At 39.7% G+C, this 12,434-nt stretch overlaps 1 protein-coding gene across 1 annotated transcript in view; it reads left to right on the top strand.

Moving 5' to 3' along the window:
- Positions 1–12,434, top strand: part of grik4 (glutamate receptor, ionotropic, kainate 4) — a 182,189-nt gene that overhangs the window by 46,199 nt on the left and 123,556 nt on the right. The window contains exons 5-6 of the mRNA XM_061720530.1: positions 12–190; positions 2,980–3,033. Of these exons, the coding sequence (XP_061576514.1) occupies positions 12–190; positions 2,980–3,033 (233 nt within the window). The remainder of the gene's footprint in view (positions 1–11; positions 191–2,979; positions 3,034–12,434) is intronic.

Genomic DNA, 12,434 nt, shown 5'->3' with positions numbered 1-12,434 from the left:
CTAACCCGCAGGCTTGTTGAACCTGGAGCAGCTCCTCAGGCAGTTCCTCATCTCCAAGGAAACTCTGTCAGTGCGCATGCTTGATGACAGCCAGGACCCGACCCCCCTCTTGAAAGAGATTCGAGATGACAAGACCGCCACGATCATAGTCGATGCCAATGCCACCATGTCACATATCATTTTAGAACGGGTTAGTATCTTCTCCTGATACCCATTTTGTTTATGCACCCACTCGTTATTTCATGCCCACACTCTTGGCCGGATATAAATCCATACTTTATACTTTAAAATACATATGTCATAACAATGTGATTTCCCTTTTCAACAAAGTGTTTATTTCATATCTTTCGCAAGTATTTATTTATATTTTTTTCCAAATTAAAGAACCGACCTGTTGCACTCGATTGTTACATATGAAAGAGGAGTTTAAGTTAGATATTTTCCAAAGATTTACTGTCCATAAGTAAGTAACGTATGAATAATTATGCTGTGTTTTGCAGATTAGTCTGAGTAAAGACAGACTTTTCAAATGAAGGAGTACTTTCTAATGCAGAGCATTAGTTTTGAAACAAGCATGGAACTGAACACAAATGTCCTTTTCATCTGGTGGTGAGAATCTAACAGCTCTCTTCTCTAAATACACCTTTTACATAAAAGTGTAAGTGCAGCATGTACAGCAATAAATGTTGTCTTTTGCAAAGCAGCTTTCTGACAACATTAGCGAGCACTCTACTTTCCTTTACATATTTTGTGAGCATGACATTTTTAGGGCCGTCTTTGCTAATGGCGTAGACATGATTAGTGTCTCTGACGGTTATTAAGACTTTGGTCACTTTGACTTGAGCTTAAAACAGATGCTTCCCCTGAATGAGCAGTTATGTTTGTAAGAAGCCTTGACAGCATCTGACCTCTTGGTAATTAAAAAACAACCCCTTTACTTGAAGAGAATGGATGGAGGGCTTGAGTGCAGGTGGCAATTAGTGGACACAGAAAGGAGATAGGAGGAGAGAAAAGATGCTCCTGTTGCTTACTAGCTATTCTTTTCCATGCTCTCTGATGTGGTGTCTCCATACACACTACACTATAGTCATTGACAGACTTTATTCTCGGTTAAGTTTTCAAGCTGTTTCAGTGGTCATTCAGTCACCATAGCAACCCTGGCAACCCTGGGCCAGATAGCAGCAGGGCTCCACACTCGGATCTCTTATCTTCTCTGTCTTTTTTTTTGCTACCCTTCTTCAATATGGAGTTGCTCTTTATTCTTTCGGACACCTCTTATTCTTACTGCACTCTCAGTATGTGGTCTTGTATACCCATCCCTCCACCTCTCACCCCTTTGTCCTCTTGGTACGTCATGCTGTCTTGAAACATTCCTGCAGCGAGCTGTTGGACGGTTCGCAGTCCCGCCTCTCGTAAGCCGCACATAGCGAGTTACCAAACGTATCACAGCTGCGTATCTGCGGACTGCAGTTGCCAGTCTCGGATGGCAATGAGCGTTCTCGTCACAAGGGACAGAGCCGTCCTTTGTCATGAAAGACATTTCCCTTTATTTGGCTGTTTACATCTTTCATCAAATCCTCCTTAGACCATTGTCTCAGTCTCCGAGGTTATAGCATTCAAAGGGGTTTAGGTCAGCATTGTTAGCGTCCTGAATGTAATCTCGTTCAGTCAGGCCGCCCCTGTTGTGCGCACAGCTGTACAGAGCCGGATCGGGACTGGTAGTGAGCCCAGCGCTGCACTCTGCCAAAACAATTGCGCTGGAACATCAAGTAGATCAGAAGTCAAAAAAGGCAAGGAAGTTTATTTAATTTGATTATTCATCAAATTATCAAATAGTTTTTGTTGTATTCGATTTTCTCAGTGGAATGTGAGCAGCAACCAAAGTGCTGGTACAAATCACAGGCCCAGGTGACCCGGAGAAAAGATGGAAGGGTTTGAAAAACAAATTTCCCTGTGTGTCACAAAAGAAACGTCTCAACCACCCTCTGTCATTAGCTCTGCAGCAAGGACAAATGTGCAAATGCTTTGAAACAACTTTCCTTAAGCATATAATCACCTTAGTCAAGCATAAAACAGTAATAAAGTTACAGCGTGAAAAATAAACTGAGAGGTGGGAGCTTTAAGAATCTGGAGAGGTCATTTGGAGTTCAATGATGGGGTTTGTTTTTTTGATGTTTAGCTGTAATTATTGGTTCCTGCTTTTTCTGAGCTGATTAACATTTATGCTCCTGATTCAAATTTAAATAATGTAAATTTGTCCTGAATATGATCTATTCTTAACTGCGTGGCGTGCACATATACTCGTAAGAAATATATGATTGGCACACAGTTTTGTTAATCATATATTTATGGAAATACGTAGTATTTAATTGAGGTTGATCCATGTACGTGAACACTTTCAGAGAACATTCGGATAGGTCAATGTTGTATGACACGAACAGCTGGTATGAATGGATTTTTGTAATTATGTGTATCACAGCATGATTAGACAAAAGTGAACTGTTCATGGATCGATTTTTTTTCATCATGTCTGTATTGAAGGGAAACCATGGAAAGTTCAACCTGCCCTTCACATCTGCTCCTCGCTGACTTTGATTTAATCAGAACTTATGAACATGTGAGATGGGATATCAATGGACCTCAGAAATTAATTGCTCCACCGAGAGGCTTCGTCAGATGAGCATGTGTCTGCTCTCATTATGGCCTGGATTTGATGGACGTGCTTAGTGTGGAGCTCGGGTCACGCTGCCTCAGTGACCTCTCAATCCAGCCCTCCAACTCACCCCAACCCCCTCCCATCTCCCATCCCACCATTTCTTCTCTCGTTTATTCTTCGCCACCACCCTGTGTTTCTTTGAGCATCAGCTTAAGACCTGGTTGAGCAAAGGGTAATACTTGTTTTTATTGGTGCTTTATGTACTTCCTTTTTCCTCACATTTTCAAATCTTTTCACCCTTTCCCCTCTTGTGGTCTTTGCAGGCATCAGAGCTGGGGATGCTGACGGTCTACTACACTTACATCTTCACCTCTCTGGTAAGGAAACAGAAGATGGAGCGCATCGGTACTCTAACCCTGTCATGATGTTGTAAATTCAAATAGAAACATTTCATTCATCGTTCCCATTTGAAAGAATGAACAGCGCTTATACGAAGGAAATCTTGGCAATCAATACATTACAACTGGGCTTTATGGTCACTTTTGCGTTGCTTTATTGGACTGCAAATTACACACTTAGGGCCCGATTTACTAAGATCCTAAATAAAGAGTACTAAATTGCGTGTGCACTGAAAAAGTTTGCGCGTGCTGTTTGCGTGTGGTTTGCGGGTGATCAACTAAGATTGCGTGCGCAATTGATAACGGGTGCAAACTGCAGTATTTAAATGAGGTGTTGCGCGTCTTACTGTTTGCGAGCGCAAACTTTGCGCCATGGAGTCTGGATGGAAAGCAGGATAGTCGCAAGCGCAAAATGATATTTGACGCGGTGGAGTTACAAATATTAGTGGAAGAGGCAAATAAACACATTCATGAACTACAGCAAAGACATTTAAACATTACCAAAAGAAACGCAATATCGGAGAAAATCTGCGATAGAATAAATGCAGTTGGTAAGACAAAAAGAACGGCAGATGAGGTTAAAACAGAGTCGGCGGCAGAACAGATCTAATTGGGGGGCACATAATAACCAGCGATGTAAATGCTTAATATGAGTTTGCCATCAACGATCACAGCAAACCAGTTTCAATTACACAACATACTGCAAAATCTCTTTTTAATACACACACACACAAGTGTATTGTGCACCCAAACTGCAAAAACACAAAAAACAACGACGTACAGACCACGTCTCTCCCTCCCTCCCCTCGCCCTCTCCATCTCTCTCTCACGCATACACATAAAAATGTGAACGGTGAATCTCCAAATTTAATTTGACGAAATTAGACAGACCCAAACATTCCACATTTGCGTAATAATAAACGCCAAGGCTGGCGCCATGAAGTCAATTAAATGCATGTCTCACCTTTAGAAGAGTTGCACATCTTAATTTTCCTATTTCACCATAGATCACACTTTGGGAAGCCTTCTTTATATCTTAGCGTTATTTCCGCGTAGATAAGAGTGAGTTTGATGCTCCTTAACAAGTTTTGTCCGCGGATCAACATCAACCCAGCTCCCCCAACCCCTTGCTCCCTGATTGGCTGATTTATGGTTCCGCGTCACACCAACGCAGAAACGACGGCGTAGCGTACGCGGCGACGCACACCGCACCGCGACCATACGCCGTCGGCTACGCCGTCGATTTAACGCAGAACCATAATTCAGGCGAAGCTGCAGTCTGTCTGCGCTGATCACAGACACACCGGGTCGGAGCGGATTTGGTCATGATGTTTAACCTGTGTTTTGTGATTAATAAGCACGGGTTTTAATTAAATGTAATTTACGAAGGATGATTTTACGTTCAATAAGATAAGTAATCAATAAAATACAAAGTTTGGCACAAAGGCTTGGCCTGCTTGTGGGCGAGTGGAGGGGGGCACATTAAAAGAAGGTGGCAAAGATATAAGGCGGAGAACTAAAGAAAAAGTGGCCTTTAATAAAACTTGTGCAACCATTTTTAAAATAGCATGCAGCAGAATAAAGACTCTCTCTCTGCGTATTCTTTGATTTTGGATGTCGCCTCCTTGCCACAATAACGGCAGCAGCAGATTAGCACCTTCCTTTCGAACGTATTAAATACAGACGCAATCACAATACGCACAATTACTTTCAGGCTTGGTAAATCTCATTGCGTGTGGTAAATGGACCAATTTGCATCTTCCCCTCCCAGTATTTAGGATTTCTGCCGGGTACGCCCCATATTGATTATTCATCAGGGCAAAAGTACTAAATGAATTGCGTGTGCTATTTTGCGCATTTGAGAGGCGCAGTCCTCTTTGCACGCTGTTAGTAGATCAGCTGGCACTTTGGTTTGCGGGTGCTGTCAAGTTTGCGCACGTTTTTACACACGCAAACCTTTAGTAAATCAGGCCCTTAGTGTAGTGGCTCCAGCTATTTGAGTAGGGTTAATAATTTGAATTCCTGTTAGTGGTGTTTCTTTGTTTCCTTGTCACCTCCTCATATATGCAACAATATATACATATAACCGTGCAAGTTTTGTCACATACTATTCCATATATTCTACCTCCCAAACATTAGGATGAGGACTGAGGACAGAGCAGCTGGGAATCAGATATCTTCTCGAAATGAGTCATTGCCCAAAATTACATGACTGTTCGACTCTGCTGGGAATTAAAGGACCTGACCTCGAATACGGAATTATAGTGTTTATTCACGTGAAGGCTAAGATCAGTTGTGAGAGTTATTGTAAGATCATAATATAGCAGCTTGGAGAAAATTTAATGCTACGGTAAACTTAGCAGATATCTGCTCCTTAATGGAAATTAATGAGGTTCAAAACACTTCTCTCTAATAGCGCTGTAGAGAGGATTCATATCAAGCTGATTTATGACTCATTAAGAGTGGGCTGCTGCCATCTTCGTGTTTTCCTCAGCAGCCCTTGACATAGTCACTTTTTTGTAATTATTAGCTCTCTTTTCTCTTATTTTCTTTAACCTGCTTGATTTTGCTTTGAGAGGTGCCTTTGCCAAAGGGCAAAACAAGTCAAATGCATTCATGTCACATAGAGTGGATGATCTCCCCCTCCGCCCACCCATCCTGCATTCATGCCATTTTCCTAAAATCCAGCTAATTCTCAGTGACGGTATCATTAATGGCTTTAGCTAAGATCATTAAAATGGCAGCAGTGGGCCCCTGGCAGCCTGCCATGTAATGCAGATACTGTGAGTGGAAAAACGGGACCACTTTAGTGTCCTTAGTTGTCCAATCACTGACTAATCCTGTTTATTGTGTTTTAAATGGCTGTTGCATGAATACAGTGACAAAACAGAATAGGAGCAATTGTCATTATGTTCTCTCATATTTTGGTTCACTGCTCCCAACACCTTCAGTTTTTCCCAAATAATATGACAGTGCCCTTTCGAAAACAACAAAGGACATTAATTGCTTTGTTTCGTTTCCTTTCTTTTTTATAATCCTCTCATTACATTATATCTCATTACATCTCAGTACATTGCCATTTTCATGGAGCTGGTCGGTTCAAAAACACTGCAGCATTGGTCAATAAGTTCAGGTCATTTAAAACAGTGTAAACAGTGTGTGCCAAACATGAAGTCCTCCTCTCTCTACTTCTCTTGCACAAAGAATAGTTGAGGTTTGGAGGTCAGGGAGCTGAGTGAGCGTTCAGATTGTGGGTTTAACAGACTGGAGTTTACTCAAGACTTTGGCACACATCCTGGTCTGAATGAATTTCCTCTTACAATGAAACTGCTACGTCTTCATTTATGTTTATATCCAATAATACAGCAACCACCTTAACATAACCCTCCATAAATTTACCACCTTTACCTTAACCATGACTGAGTATTTTCTAAGCCCTACCAATAGTGTAATTACTGCTGTGACTTGACAATTGCTTTTATACAAATTCATATATTCTGTTTACTCAAAGCATAGATTTATTGCCTGGGAGTTGCAGCTATTTTTTAAACAGTTTGCTGTTTAATTCAAGTAGTAGGCGTCTCATCTCTTTAGTGAAACCTCTCCTCAGGAAAGGAGTCCAGCTAGCTGTCCAAATACCAAAGTGAAATGGATTTCTGGTTGCATTCCCATATGTAAGAGAGTCCCATAAATCCATTTACATTACATTAATGACTGGGATCCAGCTGAGGAGCAGAGTCTTTTGTGTGGGTTACAATAATTGTCTTGACAAGGTAAGACTCAAAAGCACTGAAAAACAAACTCATTCTGGCGTTTTTATTTTTAGAACAAAAAGAACAAAATGTTCTTCACACCCAACAACCAAATATCTGTATAGATAAGCCAGGGTGGGGGGGCAAATGAAAATTAAACCCTGCAAAGCTGTTTTGACTCTTTCTGCCACTGCTTGATTTATCATAGAAGCTTTAGTTTGATTTTATTTAAAAGATGGTCAACGTTCGAAGCTGTTTTGTACTTCATACCTAACCGTCGATTATCACTCAGGAAGGCCATTATTGTCTTTTTCCCCCTCTTCTTCATTTTAATTCAGTTTAAATTTCATTTCTGTCTAGCTACTGCACTACTGTAGGAAGATGTAAAGTAAACATGCAATCACATGTATAATGTCAAAGATCTTTACACGCTGTTCTGCTCAGTGTATTGATACACCCATGAACACACTCACACAGAAAGATGCTCATGCAGTATCATCCATCCTGTTTCTTGTAAATCACTAGCCCAAGAATGTATTTGCTAGAAGAGCACTGAAGACGGAGGGGAAGTGTTGCTTCCTTTAGTAAAAAAGTCATGGTTTCAATCATAAGCTTCAAGAAAACGAGATTTTTGTGAAATTCGCAGCTGACAGTGTATGTTCAATGTGCTCTTTGGCGATGACGTCCAGAAGTGTTTGCTTGATGAACTATCTTTTGTCTGTTTCTGTTAATGTAAACCTGTAATTTTGTTTGTTTGTTTGTTTATGTATTTCAGCACATTGAGTCCATGCTCATCATGTAAAATGTGCTTTATAAGTAAATTTGCCTTGCCTTGCCTATCTTAGTTTGGTGTGTTGGTGGAAAGAGGTCCATGTGAGATAGTGGTTGTGTTGAGGCAGAGGTGGCAAAAGTACTTATGATATTGTTGTGTTGATCTGCCGAGAGGTGTTTCTGCGAGCGGGTGCACGTGCACGTGCATGTGCGCGCGAGGCGCAACAGGTGAGCGCAATTGGACTAAGTAACAGCTTGCGCCAGAAACCCAGAGACAATGACATGACACGAGTTGTTCATTGCGTGCTGACTCAGAAGGGAAAGATTACACAAGAATCACTGGAGAAAACAAATGGGAAAGAGGAAAAAAGACCAAAGAGGCTACTCGTTTTTCACATAACGAACTACCTAACTACCTACCTAACGAACTACCTATCTAACTAACGAATTAACTACCAACATCTACAACTACTGTGAACCGGTCAATAAAAAACTCAAGTGAATGAAATCCTGAGTCTGGCCAAATCCTTCCCTTTCAAATGTGGGAAACCCATGATGTTCAAGATACACTTGACAGATATACAAAAATTGGGGTACAGATACTTGTGTGAAAAATGAAAAGTAGAGGTATTGCTGCAAATTATTTACTCTAGTAAAGTAAGAAAGTACAAGGTCTGAATGTACTTCAGTAAAAAGATAAATAGATTTTTTTCCCGCCTATTTTGCACAACAAATGTATGATGACTTGTTAAAAAAAAAAAATCTGACAAAAAACAGAAAATGTCTTTTATCAACAACCTGTGATTGTCCAGGGAACAAAACCAGTGAAGGTTTGCTGTGTCTTAAACATAATCAAGACTGAACCAACCAGAGGACCCATAGCACTGCTAAAGTTGTAAAGTGACTTCAATAAAATGATTAAAAAAAAGAAAAAGTAAAAAAAAAAAACATAAAAAGTCAATAAAATCAGACATCAGGCAGCAAATTCTTGTACACCAGAAGCTTTTAGAAGCTCGAGGCCTTTAGGTTGGCACAAGAATTATTCTTGGAGTCAACAACATCAACAGTTCTTTTAAATACGTTCATGGAAATTGCTTTTCCGAATCTACTGCAGCGTCGTCAAACTCCACAGTACTCTCATGATCCCTTTCTTCCTCTATGTGGCACCACAAGCTGTCTTTCTATCCTGTACATGCATTAGATTTCCCTCTCTAGTTGCTTACATTACATCACTGTCGTCATCTGTGGAGGTTGGAAAAGTAACACGTCTTTTTTGATAATGTAATGAGGAGGAAGTACAGATTTTTGTGTTTAAATGTAGGGAGTCAAAATAAAAATCTAGTGCCAAAGTCACAAGGTATTTGTACTTCGTTACTTCCCACCTCCCCATCTGCAGCCAGAAGCTGCTCCTTGATGAAGTGATGATCAGAAGGTTTGCAGACCTCTAGAAGCAAGTTTGCTAGTCTGACTCTTTCAGGTGTGAGTTTCTTAATAAGCATACTTGTCTGCTCTTGTGTACTTGTGATGGGTTATCAGTCGCAGCCGTAGTACTGTTGAAATGTAAAGACCACATGTTCGGTTTGACTAGTAGCCATTTTTGAGTAAACGTGAGCTGTGCTACCATCAAGTGCACTGATACTCCAGTTTCAGAAAGACAAAGCTGCTGTCTTCCATCCTCCAAACTATTTCCTGTGTACAGTCTCACCTGCCAAGTAAAAACAAGCAGGTATACAAGTACAAACTTTGTGTACTTGAAATTGACAAACGGCTGATGCCAGGAGGGAATTTCGTAAACAATGGTCATAAACAATAGTCTTAGAAAAGCAATTGATGCTGAACATTATTCTGAAAAAGGTTAGAAACATTTCCAAACAAGCTGGATTTTAATGTTCTGCCTCACTGAGCATGCTAAATGTGAAAGTACTTCAAAGAGCATTTAGAAGATTGATTTGTTTCGAAGGGCTGCCAGACGAAAGCTTCTTCTGTCTAAAAAGGACAAGAAAGGATAGCTGAGGTTCACAAAACAGCATCTAAACAAATCAAAGACTTCTTATGGACAGATGAGACCAAAGTGGAGTCATTTAGCCGAAATACCATGCTTGGGAAAGATCAAGTACAGTATTTTAAATAAAAACACTTACTGACTTTCAAGCATGATAGGGTGATGATCTGAGATTTGTTTTGCAGCCAAAACAATCTGGATATCTTGCAAAAAATTGGGTCGACCAGAATACTGTGCAGCCAAATTTGAGGCCGTATGACAGCTAAAGATGTTTTACCACCACTCTAGAATTACTGAAAAGTAAAAAAAAAAAAAAAAAAAAAAGACCAATGCTCCAGCAAGCTGAAATGCTGCGGCAAAACCGTTTGAGAGCAAATGCTCTGACTGGATTCTCAATCATCTGGGCATCTTTTAAAGAACGTACAGAATAGAGTAGACCTAGACGTATCGACAGAGCAGTCGGTGTCAAGGGTAGAGTGAAAACATTGACCGGTGTAGCAAAAGAACACAGGGCAGGTGTATTTTTAACAGACAGATAGTGAAACAAAAACAAACATTTCCCCCCAAAAGAGTGCTTTTATAAAAAAAACAACAATTATCCACCAAAGAGTTGAACTATAATAGAGGGTCGTTGAACAAAACCTGAAAGAATTTCCCAAAATCCAGAAACAAAAGCAAACACATTCCTTTGGCACACGCTGGCAAATGTTGTTAGCCAACAAAAACCCCCAAAAAACTGTTTTCTTTAACTCTTCAGGACGTGTTTCTGCCGTCTGCTGCTCATGCAGTTTCTTACTCCTGCCTCGTGCTTCAGAAAGAGCGGTACAAGATTAGAAGAGGGACAAAATTGCACTGCAAATATGAAAAGGCAAAATGAACCCTTTAACACCTATGTTTTTTTGTTTCTACATTGCTTTTTTTTTGCATTTAGACACAATGAATAAATAAATAAGTATATGAATAAATGACTTAATGAATACATAAATTAGTATATAAATGAATACAGAAGTACTTTTTTTTACCGATTTTAGAATGTTCTTTTAGTACTTAGCGGTTGTCTAAATACTGTTTAGCATGATATAAACTAGTCTAACGCAGAACACAGCATACCATGTATTAAGATACAGGGTTGTTTCGATTTAAAGTATTTTTATTCCACTTCAGAGACTCTGTCAGCAGGAGGTCTCCCCCTCAGATAGAAACTAATCAAATGTTTTAGGCTTCAGATTTGTGTCCGACCTTTTAAAACTGTGTGTCGTATTGGAACGTGATGTCTGATCAAACGAACATCTAATCTATCCGAATTGCTGTCAAGAGTTTTAGGCTGTGATTATAATTTCTTGATGGAAAAAGTGAGTTAATGAGTGCTTTTGGAGTTGTGTGATGAATTAGGGAAGAGCTTCCATAAGTGAGCAGGAAGTTGCATCTTCTGAATTCTAATAAATGTACTCACAATGTGAAATGTTTTACCAGGAGAAAGAGAACTTGGTTAGATGAGGTAACTAATTAAAGTAAAGAGTACACTGAAGTTCGACTGAGCAGCTGCTTTCACAACAAAGATGATATCTGCGTCACTTAGAATTTTGAAATGTAATCCGGGAAAGTTTCAAAAGTAATATCGTAATGTAAAGAATACATAATGTTTTTCCAGTTCTCTATCATGGTTGAAGAGAGCAGGCCCCTTTTTTTATGGAGGGACCTTTTGTTTTGAATTTTAAAAAACTTTTCATGGAAAAAGCTAAATGTTTTCATATTTCCATTTAATAAAAAAAATAAAATACATTGAAGAACTGTGTTCAATTTGATAATTATCTGTCAGTTTCTTAAACAGCAAGGTGCCCCAAAACATGGGCGATGCGAGCATATCCACAGATCAAACCAAGACTTGAATCATTTCTCTTTCACAAGGCTAGGTTGGTTTTTCAAACTGAAGAAAGCGTTCCATAAAGCTGTGTACTTTACTTAACACTTATACATGTTGCAAAGAACAAAGTTTATATTCAAGCCAAACCTGCTGTCACATGCTGACATGGGGTGCATAGTCAAACAGTGGAAATAACAATGTACCTCTTTAAATCATTTTATAAGAATATAAGCCATAATTGTTACCAATCAATCATGACGATTCACAAAATGAACACTAAATATTTGGATTTTTAAAGAGGAGCCTGTAAGATTTATTATGCTTGCATCAGTTAATGTGATAGATAGCAGTGTCCTCCACTGAAGTTGATAACTGCATTAACTCTTAGACCTGAAATCCTGAAAGTTGCCTAACAAATTACTGAGGCCTGTGAAAATTAATCATTCTTTATTTCCCATCCTTTCTGCATCCTGCTCTCACCATCCTTGCTTTCCGTTCCTTGTGTCCCTCTGTTGGGTCCAACCCCCCTCGCCCTCCGTCTCCCTTCCTTTGCTGACGCTTCATTTGTATCTTTTCCTGACATCGCTGACTAACGATCTGCCAGAATGCTCGCTTGCCTAATCTGTTTCCCTTGAATCATCATCTCACGGCGCTCATTGACGTCTTCACGTGGCTCCCCATCTCAAGTCTGGGCTTTTGTCATGCCCACTTACGGATCTGACTGCTGCTCATTTTGGTTTCCTTTGGTTTGCTCTCCTCTATGTTTATTTCCATTTCATCATCATTATCAAGTAGAATTATTTTACTTTAAATTCTATTAAATATGACCTCATGTTTCAAACTTATATCATTTCAGGTGTATCGTAACAACACAATTGGTTCCATTAAAGTCATTTCTCTCTTTGCACCTTTATTTCAGCATCACTAAATGGATTTAATGATCTCCAGAACATGCTTTTTATCTTTTTCCTCATCTTGCTTTGTTAAGAGG

Source organism: Cololabis saira, chromosome 4, assembly GCF_033807715.1.
Source record: "Cololabis saira isolate AMF1-May2022 chromosome 4, fColSai1.1, whole genome shotgun sequence".
Taxonomy (NCBI): Eukaryota; Metazoa; Chordata; class Actinopteri; order Beloniformes; family Belonidae; genus Cololabis; species Cololabis saira.
Note: the sequence above shows the minus strand (reverse complement) of the source record. Positions and strands in the feature narration are given on the sequence as shown.